Source organism: Chelonia mydas, chromosome 15 (assembly GCF_015237465.2).
Source record: "Chelonia mydas isolate rCheMyd1 chromosome 15, rCheMyd1.pri.v2, whole genome shotgun sequence".
Lineage (NCBI taxonomy): Eukaryota > Metazoa > Chordata > Testudines > Cheloniidae > Chelonia > Chelonia mydas.
The window spans coordinates 21060349-21080347 of record NC_057856.1 but is presented as its reverse complement, the minus strand read 5'-3'; the positions used below and the strand labels follow the sequence as shown (position 1 = coordinate 21080347).

The 19999-nt window shown below is 37.8% G+C and overlaps 1 protein-coding gene across 4 annotated transcripts in view; it reads right to left on the bottom strand.

Annotated features, from left to right (window-relative positions):
• The window catches only part of STX2 (syntaxin 2), a 74039-nt gene extending 54433 nt beyond the window's left edge, over nt 1-19606 (bottom strand). The window contains exons 1-3 of one of the 4 annotated variants that reach the window (XM_037878838.2): nt 19356-19606; nt 10825-10899; nt 7761-7860 (exon numbers count right to left, since the gene is read on the bottom strand). In XM_037878838.2, the coding sequence (XP_037734766.1) occupies nt 7761-7860; nt 10825-10899; nt 19356-19385 (205 nt within the window). In that variant the 5' untranslated portion in view covers nt 19386-19606. The remainder of the gene's footprint in view (nt 1-7760; nt 7861-10824; nt 10900-19355) is intronic. The other 3 variants (XM_043529361.1, XM_037878840.2, XM_037878837.2) reach the window with 3 other exon arrangements.
• Between the last annotated feature and the right edge of the window lie 393 nt (nt 19607-19999).

Below are 19999 nucleotides of genomic sequence, written 5' to 3'. Positions count from 1 at the left end.
AAGAGGGTAGTACACTAATTTGTGTGCCTTTAATAGAAGAAAACTGCGAAGATTAAAGCTTCATAGCCCCTAAAAGAAAAATAATACTGGAGAAGCCACATTTGTCCAGAAGCGTTTGGATACTCAGCATCAAAACCAGAAAGAGGACTCTGACTTGAACGTATTTCTAGAGAAACACCATCTGACACTTCAGATCAGTTGTCCCCAAACAGCGGGGTAACGTTCAAAGGGTGCCGGGGGTGTGTGTGTGTGTGTGTGTGCATGCGAGCAAGCCATCCCCCATGAGGGCAGGGACGGAGCATCAACCAGCCCTGCTCAGCCCTCAGCCCCACACCTGCCCCCAGCCTCGGCTCGCTTACCCATTCACATCCTGCCCCCAGAAGCCGTGGCCCTGCTCTCGGCACCCAGGTCAGGGTGTGGACAGAGGTAAGGGATGCAACCCTGAAAAGTTTGGGGACCACTTCTTTAGATTTAGATGTAAGAGGATTTTAGTTTATATTAAAAGCTATTACTTTGGCCCACAGCAAAGGAAATCTGAAAAGGAAGGCATCATGATCTTTGTTGTATTATGTATTAAGACAAGATTTTACATAAAGTCAATCAAACAAAAGCTTAAAGTATAGATGGCTCTCTGCCATATTTCTTCCTGAATGCTGGTACAATTATACGAGGAAAAGTTATTGAAATTACAAAAACAATTATTTGTCAGAAAATGTTTGAGCTGTAATGTTTGATTGCTGATATGATCACTTTGTGGAGCCATCCACTATCATCCACTCCCAGCTTTGGGCAATCAGAGGCTAGGGACACCCAGAGCATGGTGTTGTATCCCTTACCATTTTGGCAAATAGACACTGATGGACCTATCCTCCATGAACTTATCTTATTCTTTTTTGAATTATACTTTTGACCTTCACAACATCCCTTGGCAATGAGTTCCACACGTTGACTGTGTGTTGTGTGAAGAAGTACTTCCTTATGTTCCCTACTGCCTATTAATTCCATTGGGTGACCCCTGGTTCTTCTGTTATGTGAAGGGGTAAACAACACTTCCTTTTTCGCTTTCTCCACACCATTCATGATTTTATAGACCTCTATCATATTCCCTCCTTAGTTGTCTCTTTTCCAAGCTGAAAAGTCCCTGTTTCCTCATATGGAAGCTGTTCCACACCCTTAATTTTTCTTGCCCTTCTCTGTACTTTTTCCATTTCTAATATATCTTTTTTGAGATGAGGCAACTAGAACTGCATGCAGTATTCAAGGTGCAGGCGTACCAAGTCTGATTACCTAAAGCTTTCCTAATGGTTCGTAACACTGTTAGCTTTTTTGACTTCTGCTGCACATTGAGCGGATGTTTTCACAGAATTAACTAAAATGATTTGAAAATCTCTTTTTTGAGTTGTAACAGCTAATTTAGATATCATTTTGTATGTATAGCTGGGATGTTTTCCAATATGCATTTTGTGTATTTATCAACATGAAATTTCATCTGCCATTTTATTGCCCAGTCACTCAATATTGCAAGATCCCTTTGTAACTCTTTGCAGTCTCATTTGGACTTAACTATCTTGAGTAATTTTGTATCATCTGCAAATTTTGTCACCTCACTGTTTACCCCTTTTAACAGATCATTTATGAATATATTGAACAGCACTGGTAACAGACAGATCCCTGGGGGACACCACTATTTATTGCTCTCCATTCTGAAACTGACCATTTATTCCTACCCTTTGTTTCCTGTCTTTCAACCAGTTACTGATACATGAGAGGACCTTCCCTCTTATCCCATGACTGTTTACTCTGCTTAAGAGCCTTAAGGGACCTTGTCAAAGGCTTTCTGAAAAGTCCAAGTACACTATATTTACTGGACCACACACGTCCATATGTTTGTTAACCCCTTCAAAGAAGATGAATAGATTGGTGAGGCATGATTTTCCTTTCCAAAAGCTGTGCTGACTCTTATCCATCAAATCATGTTCATCTATGTATCTGATAATTCTGTTTTTTACTATAGTTTCAACTAATTTGCCTGCTACTCAAATTAGTCTTACCAGACTGTAAATTACCCAGATTGCCTCTGGAGCCTTTTAAAAAAATTGCTTGTCACATTAGCTATCTTGCAGTCAACTGGTACAGAAGCTGATTTAAGCGATAGGTTACGTATGAGCTAGTAGTTCTGCAATTTCATATGCAATTTCCTTCAGTACTCTTGGGTGAAGACCATCTGGTTCTGGTGACTTATTACTGTTTAATTTATTAATTTGTTCCAAAACCTTCTCCACTGACCCCTCAAATTGGGGCAGTTCCTCAGATTTGTCACTTAAAAAGAATGGTTCAGGTGTGAGACTCTCCCTCACATCCTCTGCAGTGAAGCCCGATGCAAAGAACTAATTTAGCTTCTCTGCAAGGGGTTTATCTTCTTTGAGTGCTCCTTTAGCACTTCAATCGTCCAGTGGCCCCACTTGTTATTTGGCGGCTTCCTATTTTTAAGGTACTTAAATAATTGTTACGGTTAGGCTTTGATTCTTTAGCGAGTTGCTCTTAAACATTCTTTTTTGGCCTGTCCAATTATACTATTTGTCAAAAACATTTCACGCAACTCTACATGTGGATGATCTAGAAAATGAGTAACTAGAAGATAAAGGAATCTTACAAAACTAAAAGTCTTTAGAAAGATATAGTTGACACTGAATAATTGCGATGGTTGTATAACATTTATATTTCCTTAGGAGATGTTCCTCAGAGGTACCCAAGGAGGGAGGGGAAAGGTATTAGAAAATTATGTTGTATAAAAGACTTTTTTTAAAAACAAAAAACAAGAGTGTTTGGAGAAAACCTAGTGAAAACAAATCAGAAGAAAACACAAGGAATTCCCCAACCTCATGAAGTTTATACCAGGTGCACATGTAACTTAAATTTCTATCAACTGTAGGTGATATATATTTTTGTATGTACTCCCATAACAGAAGACAGACCTTATTTGTAATATATAATATAATTTGTAGTACCCCATGTGAACCTTCATTTGAATTCATATTAAAGCTATTAAAGAAGCAAATATGTTTCTTGCATAATTCTAAGACAAATTTAATAAAACAAAGGACAGAAAGTAAACATGCAAGTTACCAGATATAGTGTGATGTTGTTCACTATTTTCAAATAATAAAGCTAGCTACTTGTCTTTTACTGTGTAATTTAATTTAATAAGTTTTAGTTGTACCACTGAGTACTGTAATTTCCATAAGTAAAAGCATATAAAGTTGGCCATAAACATATTTCTCTTCTGGAGAACTAAGTTCAAGTCAGACAAGATAGTAATTAACTGATGTTTCAGGTTGCAAATAGTCATTAGAAGAAATTTCTGGAAACGTTCAGTAACATCTTAAATTAAAAAAAAAAACTTTTTATCCTAAATTAACAATACATATGCAGAGCTAAAGATTAAAACCCATCAGGCAAATTCTGCTCTTAAGATAAAAAAAAACAGGTATTTATAGCTATGTAAGTGAGATACTACCTTCTACTAAGCCACCACAAACTTGAGTTTATCATTCTTCTTTCCCTCCTCCCCTCTTACATTTGAAATTTAAACTCATGTCTTTCACACGGGGGTGGGGGAGGGGAGGAGAAGGTAATTTAAAAACATTCCCCTTAGAGCAAACTATTGTGTGTTTTTGGAAACTATTTCATTGAAATTATACAGCTTTCTCCACATACTTCCTTCCCTTCCCTTAGTTTCCCATTTCCTCTAGGCATAACACACAGCTTTTCTAAACGTTACCGCCATCATAAAAAAAGTGAAACATACTCCTTTCACACAGCAGCTTCATCACAGGCCAGTATAAATGAACTCTTTATTCTGTCATGCACTTGTGGCTCATGTAAAATCCAGTTAGCTTTTATTTTTAACTTAAAATTATTTTTCCATCTTCTACAGCTGCAATGTTATTGGAACAAAATTAAAGCAGCCCCTTACCCAAGACTGCTTTCCTTGGTGACTTCCTGGTCCCTACTAACTCTTTTCAGTACAGGGTCACCATCTTACAGAAACAGCCGCCCTCACCCAGCAGCTGTGGCCCTGAAGTAGCCAATTTGTAACTTGCAATTATTTGTTGTATCTCCTCCTGTAATAGTAACCAGTTATACTCCCCACCCACCAAGTTTTCTGCTCTCCTCTTGCTGTCATCAACTACGTGCTGTGGGCCTGAGTCACCACTGCATTACTCCAGTTTTAGTGAAGTTACATTGCCATAAAAGCAGTGAAGTCACACCAGATTGAAACGAGAAATGCAGAAGTGAATCAAGCCCTAAATCTGCATCTACAGTGAAAATTTTAGATAAGTTTTGTATCATTGCTCCAGCATTTGTGCAAATTCACTGCTGCTGGTAACCACCAGTTTGTGGGAAAAATCAAAAGGGAAACACAAATGCTTTGTGAATCTTTACATACACAGTAAATTCAGTTGGCATAGGCAGACACAGAAAAGCAAAGATTCCTTGGGTGTGACACAAGACTAGTGCATATATCATCAAAACAAAATACTAATATTATGGCAAAATTAAGTTTATAGGAGGTTAAATCTATTAATGTCCACATATGAGTAAGGATATTTTGAGTTCCCATACAATGTTGCTTGTGCTGACAAATGGGAAAATAATCTTCACTAAAATTATTTTAACAAGGCAAACAAAAAAATAGAAATAAATTGTATTGCTGATAAACTTTGTTTTAAATGAGACTGATCACTCAAATAGTAATTTTATAACCAAGAAAGCTGAGGGCTATGTATGCTCAAACTTGTGATGTCACAGCATTGAGATTCAATGGAAGGCACACAAAGAAGGATCCTGGATGTCCAAATTCAAAGTCCTTCCTCTAAGTTTCAATATTTTTTAAAAGGCCTATGTGATTTCACATTAGGAGCAGGTTAGTGTTTTTTATGTTTATGTTTGTCATGGAAGGTCTTTAAGCTTGGGATACTTTACGAATAAACTCGCTAACCAAATCAAGTCACAGCAATTCAGATCTAGTTCATTAAGAAGGTTACTTTTTTTAAAGTAGGATTTACTTTTTGGTCCAAATTTAAAGTTCAACAACTTAAAGTGCACTGAGTTTTTAATTAAGGGAAATTTTCAAGTAGGTTTTTTTTTTTTCTTTCTTATAAATAGTTCATTCTATACTTCCGTCTATCACTGATTCATTGTTTTCCCCCTAATCACATCACTGTACCAGGCACTGTCCATTTTTCACTTGAGAATACTGTATACAGTCTAATAAGGAGAGATTTAGCTAAGCCTCTACAGTGAATCTAAGCACAGGCAGCTATAATTAGCTTATGAATAATACCACTAGAGACATTTAAGGGTGAGATTTTCAAAGGAGCCTAAATTACTTGAGAGCACAAACCCCACTGAAAGTTAGCAAGACTTGTGCTAAGTCACTTGGGCACTTTGGAAACTCTGGTCAATAATGCTGAACTTGCAAAGAGGGGTGAAAAGTGAGTTGTTTTTTTTTTAAAACCTAGAATGCATAAAAGTGATGTTTTAGGCAACTGTGTTGTAACTAAGCAGCTTTTTAAAAATATGCAGTATTACAGTTTTAACTAGTTTCTCAAAGCTTGTTCTATGTCAGCATCTTCCACTGATTCTGAAGGCAATTTTATATTATAAAGGCTATTTCTCACCAATGACCGCACATTGACTCCTGCATGTGAAAACAGTATCTAGCTATTAATAACACTTCAATAATTACAGTAAGTGTATGAGAGAAACATTGAGTGAAAGTAAACGTTATCAGTACCATTCAAATGAAAGCAGTGTCTTATGTGTATAATTTTCTTTGCAATAAATACACAGATGTTATTGTAAGTATTCAGGTTGAAAACAAAGTTTTAAAAGATTAAGGATTCACAAATGGGCAAAACAGTAATTCTTCACCACTGAAAAGTAGTTTGTGTACACAACTACAAATGCAAAACATGCATATAGGCAGTGATACTGAAATTATGTACATCTGATCCTTTCATCCATTAAAAAGAGAGTGTTATAAACTTGACCAAAGGAAGCTTCAAAACAAATTTAAGATAGGGATTACCAATATGACTATTTTGGGCCAATCATCAGGTCCCGTAAGACCCATTTGGGCTACTGACATTGCAAAGGGGCTGTAAAGCTGGTCTAAGAGGCCAACTAAGGATTCCCCCAGTATAGAGTAAATCCTCAAGTGGCATATCCAACCCTATACCACCCCTACAGCCATTGGCATAAGGAGTGTGGCCAGAGTGCTTCAGTGATCCCCAGCTGCCAGAATGGCCATCAACGGGGACAATGCAGCTGGGTGCAACTGTGGGACTGTTCTAAATTCAACCTGGAGTTAATTCAGGCCCCTGCCACCTCTTAAATGTAGCTTTGCACCCATCCCCCACCTTGATTCTTAAGTCAAATACAGCTCAGTATGATCCAAGAACTGTGCCCATCTTATTTTCATATCTTCTAAAAAGTCTATCTTGAAGCCTGCCAACCATGTACATTGCCAGTTTATGTAATTATGTGCACCTATCATGGTTTTCTGCATCCTACTGCCTCCAAACATTCCAAGAGTTTGTTTAAACCCATTTGTTGACTCTCGCCTTAAATTAGAGTTCAAGTTCTTTGGGGTAAGGGCTGCCTCTAAGCTATGTGTTTGTACTGGTTCCAGAACAATGGAGTAAATATCATTGTGATTTCTTAGAAAACCAATATGAGGAGGTTTAAACAGTTATTTAGTAGCAACCAGTTTTGAAGATTCATTACATGATGATGTGAACAGAGCCCTTCCCCATCAAGTTTAAATTTAAAAAAACAAAAAATTCCTTTCTCTCCCCCCTCCCCCCCATCATGAATTCATACTAATTCATTTCAAAACAAAGAAAGGGGGAAAACAGAACTGTGACCAAAAGAAAATTTAGAACAGAATACCAGTTGGTAGAAAAAGCCTACTAGTGAATGGAAAGAAATTAGCTTATAAACTCTTCTACTCACATCCAAAAGTATATAATTTTAGTAGTCTTACTATCCTCTAGATAATGAATACTTATATTTACAATGTTATTTACGTTTTATTCTGTGGTTTGTTTTGCTCTCAGCATCACAAATATCTCTTTCCCTAAGGCCCACCTTCAATATACCTGGTAAATGTGTTCCTTTGATAGATGAGGTCAAGGTGGTGGGCAGCTTTCACTGGAGACAACGTTCTTTGTTTTGAAAGTGCACCTTTGTCTCTAAGCTGAGGGCTACTACTTCCCAAGTTGGTGCTCCTGATCTGGGACTTCACCATTACTGCAGAACAGTCAAGTAGCTTGAGTGGGACAGTAGGTTCTCATTATTGGAAAATGGAGGAAGGAGTAATCAGTCTCACAATTCCAACAATGTGTCGTTTACTTGAGATGTGAGGCACTTTCAGACAGAAAAGAGATGTTGTCTTTGAGTTATTTTTAGAAAAATGATCAGGTTAAGTTTTAGACTGGCTTCTTGGAGTATTATGGAAACAACGTTTTGAAGACATTCCCTCTTTTAAATGTGATCTTAAAGCTGAAATGGGCGATTTCAATTTATTTTATATCTGAGGCATAAAAAAAATGTACCATATTTCATAAATTTTGCAATATTCACTCCTACTGAAAAGTTCTATTTTCAATTAATATGCCTGCATAGCCATTAAGAGTACTCATTCAGGATCACTATCCATACATATTAAATATCTAAAAAAGTAAAATACTTACTGCCTTCAGGATTTGATGCAGACAAGATAATGCTGTGTTTCTTCTTAACTTCTTCCACATTTTGTGCTATTTTTGCTATACTGTTTCTGAGTTCCTCAACCTACAGGGAAAGAAAAATGTGGCAATGAAGATGCTAGAAAAAAATTTACTACCAACAGATTAGGAAGAAGAAATGCATCAGAAATGCTTAGAATCAAAAGGAGTGAAAGGATAACTAGTCATAAGGATTGTCAAAAGGAAGGAAATGCCATACCGTAAAACCATATGAAGGTCAAAAGAAAAATATCAGTATTGTAGATTCTTACATTACAAACCAAAGTTATTCAGATTTGAATACCAGGGACAAATGCTGATGGGCCAACAATGCAGACCATGAGAAAACGCAAAGAACCTTCTACATCTAAGGAGCAATCAGTCATGATTTGTGTCTTTCCCAGACTGAGGGTACATCCATTTATGGTTTCCCAATATAGAGAAGGGAAATCCCTTTTTTCAGATACAGACCAGGTTCTGCCAGTATTTTAACACAGATAATATAAATAATTTAAGGTTTAAAAAAACTACATGCTTAACATTAACATCAGTAGGCAGGGTCAGGAAGAATCTTTCCAACCCCCACACCAATATTGCACAATATTCCTCTGAAGTATCTGGCATTAGTAATTGCTTAAAACAGAATATGTTGTCACTGCCGGCATGAAAATTCCTACATACCTGAAACCGAAGGCAAGATATAGTAAAGGAAGTTTCTACCAAACAAATTTGACTTATGTATTTTGGGTTGGAATTTTTGTATTGTGAATAGACTGACTATTTCAAAGATCTCTCTTTTACAGTGTACATTAAAGTCATGGGAACCTCAGGGACTTAGTGGTGAGTTGACTTAACCTGAGGAACCATTTGAAACACCAGTTCAGAAAATCTTTCCTATTCAGATCAGCACTCAATCATATCCTTAACCTTAAGCATGTTTTAAACCAGGGGTCTCTAAGTGCTGGCCAACAGGCCATCTGCAGCCCGAGAACCTCCCCACTGCGGCCCACAGAAAGTTTTTAAAAAATTATTTCATCTGGCCCTCATGGCTGCCAGCCGAAGGGGGGAAGGAGGGGGCAGGAGAGATTCACATGCCCCTCCCTCCAATGTTGCTCCATCCTGCTGCTCCTGTGACCCTCCCAGTGGTTGCACGCGGCAACGTGTCATTCACCTCGGGTGGCTCAGCTCCCTGCAAGCAGTTCCCTATCCCTGCTGTTGCCCGCCAAGCTGTGAAGGAGAGACCCAGGCAGCCAAGCTGCCAGCTGTCTGCTGCAGGCACAGCCCCCCACAGCTCCCACTGGCTGGGGAGCGGGACAGATACCATCACTAGTCGCTGGGCAGAGTCAGCCATGGAGACAGCATCACTAGTCGCTGGGCAGAGTCAGCCATGGAGACAACATCACTAGTCGCTGGGCAGAGTCAGCTGGAGCGGCATGAGGCCAAGGGAGCGACGGAAAAGAGTGGGAAACGGGCTGAGAGGTGGCGTGAACACCAATCGGCCCACTGGGAGGATTTGAGGACTGGCACTGGACCTAAGGTAAATTGAGTTTGAGACCCCTGATATAGATGAAGCAGTTGAAGCTGATAAAGAAAAAAAAGTGATAATAAAAAGCAAGATCCTTGAAGCGTTGGCTTGCTGCCTTTCTTTTGTAGTTGCTATGTGTTTGTTTCATTTGTTTAATTTCATTTTTCTTTTATAACTGTTTAGGTTTGAATGCTAATATAACATTGCTAAAGAAGGTGGTAATTATTCTTTCATTTTTGAGAACTTCATTTCATTGTTTCACATTTTTCTGAATTAAAGTAATGTAGTTAAGGTACTTGTTTTTGTAATTAGGCATAAGTTTAAGGCTAAGCCTATTGGAGACCATAAAATCTTGCTTTTTTTGGTTACGTTTGTTGTTGTTTTAATAAGTTAGTGCATTAAGATAGGTTTCAGAGTAGCAGCCATGTTAGTTTGCATCTGCAAAAAGAACAGGAGTACTTGTGGCACCTTAGAGACTAACAAATTTATTAGAGCATAAGCTTTCGTGGGCTACAGCCCACTTCGTCGGATGCATAGAATGGAACATATAGTAAGAAGTTATAATTATACACACATACAGAGAAGGTGGATGTTGCCATACAAACTGTAAGAGGCTAATTAAGATGAGCTATTATCAGCAGGAGAAAAAAAAAAAACTTTTGTAGTGATAATCAAGATGGCCCATTTAGACAGGTGACAAGAAGGGGTGAGGTCCTTAGAATCTAGAATTGTAAAATTTCCCCAGTTAAGCATGAATTAAGTTAATTTTGAAAAAAGTAACGTCCCCCCGTATATTATGCAATTTCTTTGAACACGATTAAAACATAATCCTGAACATACATATGATTTTCTTGCTGAAATATCTCTTGCTCTGTAGTATCTGTTCACATTTTTACTACAACCTTTTTGCTCTAGCACAGAGCAGCACTTCTTAAAATAAATCAAATACCTAACTACCACATGAGAGCTTCCATCCATCAAAAACAATGCAAAGCTTCACTCAGTTATATGATCTACCTGAAATACCTGTTAAGTATATGTGTTTGACACTATACACTAAAGTAAGACTGGTGAGAACGTAGCTATGTTTCTACTTTACATTCCTAGAGGGAAGTTGTGCTAGAGTGATTTTAGTAGGAAGTCCTGCAATATATTGGCAAATAGTACTCTCAGTTTTGCTATTTGTTTGGTTTTGTATAGTGATTTTAGCCATCATGGTTATACGCTATAATTTCTGCAGTATTATTTTTATATAATCCACATTTTCTTTATATTATGATGCCTCAACTTTTCCCTCCTGAACTGACAAAGATGGTTGATATAACAAAAGGTAAGGCTTAGTTTATTTCGGATCAGAAGGAAACAGGAATAATTTACAGAATATGGTATTAAAAACGCTTTTTTAAAAAAGTTGAATAGTAAGAAAAAAAACATTACCAAGACTATTACACATATTTTAAACAGGTAAGTGTTGGAGAAAATTATCTGCCCCTTGTTTCATTTTACCTGCTGGAAGAAATCCTCCATAAAATGATCTTTTTCAACAACAACAGTTGTCTCTCCATCTTCATTTTTTTTACACTGTAAAACAAAACAAAAAAGGTATTTAATTTGAGCACGCCTACAAAATGAAGCACAGGGACATGTTCTGAAGCAGAATTAAACAAATGATTACTTCTAGTTAAATAAGCTTAGCAACAAAGCTATGACTAAGTACTACCGCTTTGCCCTCTTTCCATTTACACTTTCCATTCTAAATCTTCACCATAGCAGCCAACATTAGCAGTGAACATGAGCAATATAAGCAGACAACATGAGCAATATAAGCTAATGTTTCCTCTGCCATACTTATAATTCCTGGGCAAGTAGAAATGCAACAGCTTTTGCTGCAACACAGACACATTGGGGAAATAGTTATATATCAAAAGCTCTCCCGTATAGTTACAGTTCAATATATTTTCCCAATTAAACAATTCTTAGTGTTCAAGCTAAAATCATAATATAAAAATCAAATATTTGATTTTTATATTATATTTTTCTCTTTTTCCCTTCCTCAACAGAAAACATTCCAAAAGTTAGAAGTCACTGGAAAAAATGTTACTATGGCCCAAATCCTGCAAACATTTACATACATACTTAACTTTCCTGTTTTCACTGAGACTATTCACAGTAGTAGTTTAGCATATGCATAAATGTTTTCAGGATTTGGGTCTATATTACACCTTAAATATGTATGAGATAGGCTGGCTAAGTGACAGCTAACCGGTGATAGGAAAAAAATGACAACTCCTCAGATATTATATTTGAAAGTTGTAAACACCCAGGAAATGTAGATAGTACAATGGATTAAAACGAAGAATAATAGGATGAAATCAAGTAAAGTTTAGTAAGGAAAAAATCCTAATGATAATTATAAAACTATGGAAGAGTCTCCCATAGGAATTAGCAAAATCCTGAATCCTTGAGATATGTATAAACAGACAAAGCAAAGCACTGGAAGATATATCATAGGGATCCACTATGCACTACTGTCAAATTTATTGTCCTATCTAATAAATACATAAGAACATGGAAGAAGTCTATGTGTAATATCACCCATTATGTGCTAAGTGCTTTTCAAACATTTAAGAGCACAGTTTCTGCTACAAAGGGGCTCGTAATCTAAAAGATAAACAAGTAGACACATTGGGGAAAACTACATCTGACCAGTATAAAATTTCAAAAGCTAGAGTATTTTTTTCCCTTTACACAAAATACCTCAGACCAAAAAGAAAACCTACTGTGGATTTTACAGACTTTAGGATTCAAAACCACCCCCACCACCAAAACCACCCACCAAAAGTTGCAGTTTCTGTATCATAACCCACATTTTACAAAGATACTAGTGGACTGACATAAGCACTGAAGATATTTTCACCTGAGAAGGCCATTCACATCAGGTAGGATAACAGCCTACTTCACTAATTTCCAGATATGAGGGTGTGTCAACTATTCTCACAAAATCATGTACCAAAAATGATGTAACTGCCTTCTCAATAAATTAGTCAACCAAATCTCTGTCCAAGAACACCTTAGCCAATAGAAGAAAATGGTGTCAACCTCTGCCTACTACCTTTAGTTCTTGGGTGCTCCATTCAGAACTGACATCCTACATTCATTCAGATGTGTTCATTGTGCCCATCCAAGGCTGTTCGTGTATTACAAAGTTTTCTATAAAAAACAATTTTAACATTACATCACAGTGTCCAATGAGGCCTACACCCACTGATGACAACAAGATCTACTATATCTTTCCATCACTGCTTTATCACATATGTTAAAAGATAAATATCTTATTCAACATAAGGACTAAAACATAATAGTAAAAACTGTGTTATCTGGCACTTTATCAACCAGAAAGCTCTATTAACTGGCATTTCTGATATCTCCCAATACAAATCTTCAGTCTAATAATCGGGACTAGTATATTGCCCAGGAGGTTATGCAATTCCACATTCTGCACTGTACTTTTATGCAAAAGAGGCAGAAGACAAGCAAGCTGCTATCAGGGATTTATTCAAAAAAGCAGCATCCAGGTGGTGTCATAGGGTCATTACAGATTCAGCCTAATCTCCTACACCTTCTACATCCACAGTGATAATGATGACCCTGAGGCACAGCAAGATCCTGAAGTGCCTTCTGAATCATAAAAGAAAAAATTATGTTTTTCTTTTATGATTCAGAATTATGTTTTAAATTATGTTCAGTACAGTTTTACTGTTAAGTGTATTTTTAGTGATCTGGGTGTACTCCACGTGCTGCTCACAGTAATATGTAGCGTCATAAGATAACCTATTGTATAGAAAACTTTACCTGTATACAGTACACCTAAGTGCTTCAAGAAACCAATCACTTGGCAGTGCAGGACTACTACTGGATTGGTGAGTAGCTGTATACTATTTTATAGTGTATTCATTTTATTGTATTCTAATTCTTTGAAAATTGGTATTCCATTGGTAAGTATAACTATTAGTTAACCGGAATTTTTGACTAACTCGCATCCCCGTTCCCCCAACATGCTGGATAACAAAGCTTTTACTGTAATAGTGTCATAAATGATAAATGAAAGTTAATATTTGTATTTCTACTATGGTTCTTTCTCCCCACAAATTCTGAGAAGCCACCTGAGCCCAATGCCTATGCTAGCATGATAAGCAATCCAATTTCCACGTTCAAGGGGAGCTATAATGTCCAAATTAAAATGAGCAGAAACCTACAGTTTTTATTATCCTCCCTCCACAAAAGAGGCCTGTCTACAACACCAACTCTACCCAGGGGCGAGATCATATTATTATAAAGGCACTAGCTCTATCTCCATACTTAAGGTTGAGGTTGTGTTCCATTTTGCCCTTGAAACAAGGATTCAACCTGTTAGTATGAAAAACACAGCATATTCTCCTCAAATTTACTGAGTATAAAATAAATTTTCTGAAAATTTATAAAAAAGCCTGTTTAATTAGTTTGTGTGTTAAAACTGGATCATTTAAGAAATTTAGCATCTGAAGGATCTTAATAATGGAATAAACTATCTTTAAACTTTCCATTTAGTTAAGACTCATTGAAATCTTGTGCAAAGGCTATAGCTGAAGTTAGGTTGCAACTAAGCTAACTTATTAATAACTGTGTTATAGGTAGGGCCCTACCAAATTCACGGTCCATTTTGGTCCAATTCAAGGTCAGCAGATTTTAAAAATAGTAAATTTCACAGTTTCAGATATTTAAATCGAAATTCCCCCTTGCAGCAGGAGAGAGCTAGGCCTCAGAGAGAGCTGAGTACTGGTGGGTACTCTGAGGAGACTAACCCAGTTATGGATTATATAATAAAGAGCCCTGTAACACTAAGCTAGTTATGGGCTTTATGGTAAAGAAACCTGTGACCCCTGCACTGTAACCAATTAAATGCCTAGTACAGGAGAGTAAGGGAGATGGCAAGTAGCAACCCCTCCCCAGTGTTAAAGTTTAACGAAAATTGAGGCCTAGTGCTTAATTGCATGCATATGGGTGTTCTCATTTTGCCACTGTGTCCACATCAGTTACTCACTGCTCACTTTTAATTCTCTCTTCTTTAAGAGGACTGTGCATTAAAATAGCAGTCCTGTAAAATTCCAGCTTGACAATCATGGATAATGATGTCCTCTGTCTATTTATGCTAGATCCACTGCTCCCATTAAAAATACTTGAGGCTGTTGGCCCTTTTAACTCTGGGCTAGGACCCATTTACTGAATCTTTATTTTAGAACATTAAAAACATCACCACATACATGGTTTAAGGCTGGTTCAGACTAGTGCAAGTTAAACAGCTTGGACAGAGAGTGAATTGGATCAAACTATGTTTAAATCAATTAACATGAATTGTTTCATACACAGTTTAATTCCCAATATGAACTTTTACCATATAGGAACTGTTTATCTCAGAGAGATGAATGGCAGGAAAATAAGCACAGGATCACCTGGGAGCTCCTGGAATAACTATAAGCTGGGGAAGGGAGAGGAAAGAGAGAGATAAACTAGGTTTCCTTACGGTCAGGCACAAGGCCATGGCTCCCATTCTCCTTAACCTTCTGTGGCACCAAATGGGCCAGGAGCTACAATACAAAGTTCTATTATATATATGCAATTTAAAAAAAAAAAAAAAAAACTTTCCCCCCTTTAAAAAGCATAGGGAAGCTGCATACTAAAAACCTACATTAAAAAGAAAGCTATTTAGGTTGCAAAAATCTAACACTAGAAAGATTTAAAGTGCTAGATTTGTGGTTGCCCATCCAACCTTAATTCAACAACCTTATGCAATATACAGGCTAGTCATTACATGAACACAAACTATTTTTATCATAACACCCATGCCTCTCTCAGTACATAGGACGAGTACACAAGGGAGCAGAAGAGAGGTTGCATAGGCAACCATAAAACTGGCACTTCCTATCTTTCAAGTGCCTTGACTTTGCAACCTAAATAAACTTCTGTTAACATATGTAACATTTTCTATATGTAATTACTTACATATTATATATATATCGTAGTGTATCTTAATGTAAGACTGTAAAAATATATATTTAATATTTATACTTGATTTCTCAACTCTAAGTTTTCATTAATATCAATTTCTGCCTGCAAATTTTAACAATTAAAGCATTTCTTCAACCACACCATATGAAACACTGAGAGTCAGATTCCCCAAAAAGCACTGATCCAGATATCAATCAATATGCACAGATCGGAAAGGTCTTAAAATATGTGATGTTAAAGTGTACAGAGACCTATTTACACTGACACTTGAATAAAAGACTTGCCAATTTATCAATCTACAGACAGTTTAATAGGTTTATCGCTATGTTTTGATATTATCGAACAGTTAAAAATGTTTTTAAACACTCATCTCCACAGAATCTCTATTTTTTTTAAGCAAAGGAACTAAGTAAACTGAATTCAAAGAAAGCCACCCAACTATTTTCTCTAAGCAAAGGAATCCTGTCCACAAGTTGAATGGTTTTTCATGTTCTTTGTACTGTTGCAATTCTATCAGTTACCACAGTATTCCAGGCATTTGTAGTTCATTTCTTCTCTCCCCCCAGCCCCATACTCCCAAACATATTTTACCAGTCATTAGTTAACATAAATTGCTTCATGTACATTTAAGATGCATTGTATTAAGAAACTATCAATATCTTCAGTTCTGTTCACCAAGTTACAATCCCTTTATATTTTAAAACTAAAGCACGATAAATAAATAAAAATGTATTTCCCAAAGGCATCAGTTACACTGATAAAGAAAAAGACACAGGGTAGGTTTACGAAGATGGCAGGATGCATTTAACATGATGCAAACAAAGCTCAAAGCAGACATGACAGATAATAGAATGGTAAGCTTTACACCAAATTGAGAAAAAAATACACCAAACATTTAGCTTCCTTAAAAAAAGAGAAGGTTTATATCTAGACTTTTTAGAATGACTTTTTAAAATAGAAAGAAAAAGGTTTGCACATTTTATTGAACAGATTATTAAACGCTCATTGGATTTTAAACCTTTATATTGCATGTGTATTCTGAGCTTGTTATTTTAATACAGACTATAAAAATACAAGATTTCTAAAATTTATTACTATTCCCTTGGTGGGGCAGGTAGAAGGAATCCAAGACTGAATTGGAATAGGGTTAAAGATATTTAACACAAAGCTTTGGACTTGAGTTCCAGTGCAGTTCAATTCTTTCCTGGGATGCAAAAAAAGATCATTTTCAGTTTTAACCATCCACAGAGCAGACATTACAAAACTGCCAAGAATAATTTGGAAATATCCCTACAAGAGAAATAAGACATAACCCCCCACAAAAAACAACAAACGCATCCAGGCCCGTTTTCCTCTGGAAGGACATGTGTGACTACTGGGTATTCCTCAGTTCAATGAGGGAAAACTATGTACATTCATATCTGACTGTTCCAGTTGCTCTTTTCACATTTGTTCCGCTTTAGGAACTGTTTTAGCTAGTGTCGCCAACCAATCCAAAAATTCCATAATTTTATTTGTCTAGAGACCAGACTTACCAATAGGGAAATACCTGTTAACCTTATCAAATTAATGTACTATCTATTTAAAAAACCACAACCCCCATAAATAACTTAATATTATAGTTGACAAAAATAGAACATTTGCTCTCAGTAATATTTAAAGAGCAACCAAAAATTAGAAGTCCTAAATTTAACTACAGAGAATCTAGGATAGACGCTTTCCCAAGGTGGTTGAAGTATTTTCACTAAATGTATTAACGTAGACTGGATAGAACACCATGACGTCTTAAATTATTTATGCAGCATATCAAGCACATTGGCAGTGGGAAATAGACTATTTTACACTAAATTGATAATTTGCTTATTTATAAACTAACTCCTTTCCCTCATGTAGGAATGCTAAGTGATTCCTGAAGGTTCCGCAGGCTTTGGCAGGTTACTGTTTAAAAACTACAGAATATAATCCTATTACACTTCAGCTAAAATATTTATTAAAATCAAAAGGCAGTGAAGCTATATTAAAACAAAGACAGGCTTAAAAACATAGGTAACAACATTCATATAGCTCACACGATTTCTCCCGGTGGAGACTTAAAAAACAAAAACAAAAAACCAAACCCATCATTTCTGTGCTTGAAAAAAAAGCAGAAATGCACTCTGACAAAAAAGCTGATGTAGTGATGAAAACACTCATTAATATTAGCAAAAACTTGTCATTTGTGATATTACAGTGAGGAAAATTTTGGGGAGATGAGAGGGTGATGACTTGGTTGTCCAAGTTTTCTCTTGAAGTTAATTTAGCCTACATGATATCATCCAGCATGTGTTCTGTTTTACATGTGTCTCAGAAAGTAAAGCTACACATTTTTAAGTGATAAAGTTTGGGTTTCGATGGTTTTTGCTCTTCGGACTAAAATAAGTGTTGAAACACTGAAAAATTGTATGCAGGTCAATCCATAACAAGCACCTCGGGATTTTAAAATGAATTTTATAGACTGTACTTGAGTTACACTAAGGCAAGTATGAAGTATTTTACTACTACACATAGTGTTTACTCTAAAGTCATAATTACACAAGTGTCATACCTGTTTCATGTGTCTTTGAGTGAAGCATTACTAGATGCTAACCTACAAACTACTACAAATGGATAGTATTTTTTTTAAATTAAATGTCAAAGTTAACTCTGTTCTAAATGAAAACAACATTGTTGCTTCCCCTCCCATTCCCCGTCAGACTGGGCTTTGAATATGCTAAGTATCACAGATCTAATTCAGATTGTTGCTGCTTTCTTCTCTCCCTGCCCCCTTTTAAAAGTGTGCACTATATTATAATTTGACACCATATAATCTGTAGAATGGAGGTTTAGAGTTAAAAAAAAAAAAGGAGAGAGAGAGAGAGAGAGAGACTGACTGACTGACTGACTGACTGGAGGAAGAAGAAAATCGCCTGAAAAAAATACACTTTTCATTAGGACAACGACAATCCTGACACACAGTCTTTTCTGGTTAAGATTACTGTAATAAGCATTCCAAAAGGCCTCCCACCCGTACAGAGAATAGAGGAAAGAGACTACTTATTCTATTTACAAGCACAATTTCAATAGTTGAGTTTTTTCTATTCCAGAATACATTATTTTTAAGTCAACTGGTACCCAGTCCTGCAAGCAACTTGGCATAAGTGAACTCCTGTACACACCTGGAGCCCTGACTGATTACAGAAACTCCATTTGATCTGCATTCTCCATTTTTCCCCTTCTGAAATATAATCAAAACATTCTTATTTTGTTGGAGCCATATCCTGCTGAAGTCAAACAAAAGGCATTCTCCCCAAACTCCACCCTCTCTTCTTTTCAGGATAAGAATGAGAGGAAGGAAAAGAATACAGAAACATATTGAACTACCACTTTGTAAATATATACAAAACATACAGCTGACTTAGACATCTTATTTCTTAATGGGATAACTTAAAACAAACAAAAAGAGACAAAGCCCTTAATTTCACTCTTGCATTTACTATCTCACGGTAGATAATTCAAGCACACAAAAATTATTACCCGTTTCCTCTGTCACTCAAATATTAACATTTGGGTATGGGGGAGGGTCTTCACCCCCCCGCCTCAAAAAAACCCACAGGGTTTGAAGTTTGTACGAGGAGCCCCAAGAGCTTTCGAAACGTCTCCCCATCTCTCAAGAGTGGATATCCCGCCTCCTCCTCCTCCTCCCAGAGACGGGAGCTGGAAAGGAGCCTGGAGCGGCTCAGAGACCTCGCTGCCTCCAGGGACGTGTCTGGGGCGTTGCCTAAGCGGATCTTAGCACAGAGGCTCGCGAAGGTCCCCATCTCTGACCGCCAAGCCCTCCCCACGGAGCCCCTGCCACCCCACGCTGTCCCTGACTCGCTGCTTTTTGTCCCCTCCAGCACCCCCTCCGCCCGCTACCCCTCCCGGCCTGCCCCGCACCCCGGCCCGCTCCCCGGTCCCTGAGCCAGCCCCCTCACCGCTGTCAGCTCAGCCAGCCGGTCCCTCATCCCCGCAGCCGCTCGGCGGCTCGCCCGCGCTTCACACCGTTACTCGTTCGCCGCCGCCGCGGCGGCCGCAGCCTCCTCCTCGGCGCGGCTCAGTGGACGGGCCGCGCCGCCTCCCCTCACACAGTCCGCGGCTCAAATCCCCCTCTTCCTATGCCTGCTGCCAAGGCAACCACCCCAGCCCAAACCCGCTCTGCGCATGCTCCGCGCTGCTGACTCAATCACAGCTGTGGGGGGAAGCGCCAGGACCACCCGCTGTGAGGAGGGTTGTGTTGAGGTGGGGGCGGAGCTATGCAAATATTAGCTTTCCAGCGCAGAGGGTGACATCAGCAGGTAAAGGGCAGCATGATCAAGAGCCGGTTGAAGCAGGACTCCTGGGTTCTAGACCCAGCCTTGGCACTGAATGTCTTTGGATTGGAGGTCTGTGTGCGCCACTGACATCAGTGGGGGTTTTGCCAAGGGGAGCAGAATCAGGGACTTGGAGAGCTCGGGCTAATTACTTCACCTGATTACACCTCATTTTCTCCCACTGAGGTATCAATGCAATGTAACATGCATTCTTACAGGAAGAGAGCTTTATCTTAGGGATAGCAAAACGCTTCATGGCTCAGACAATC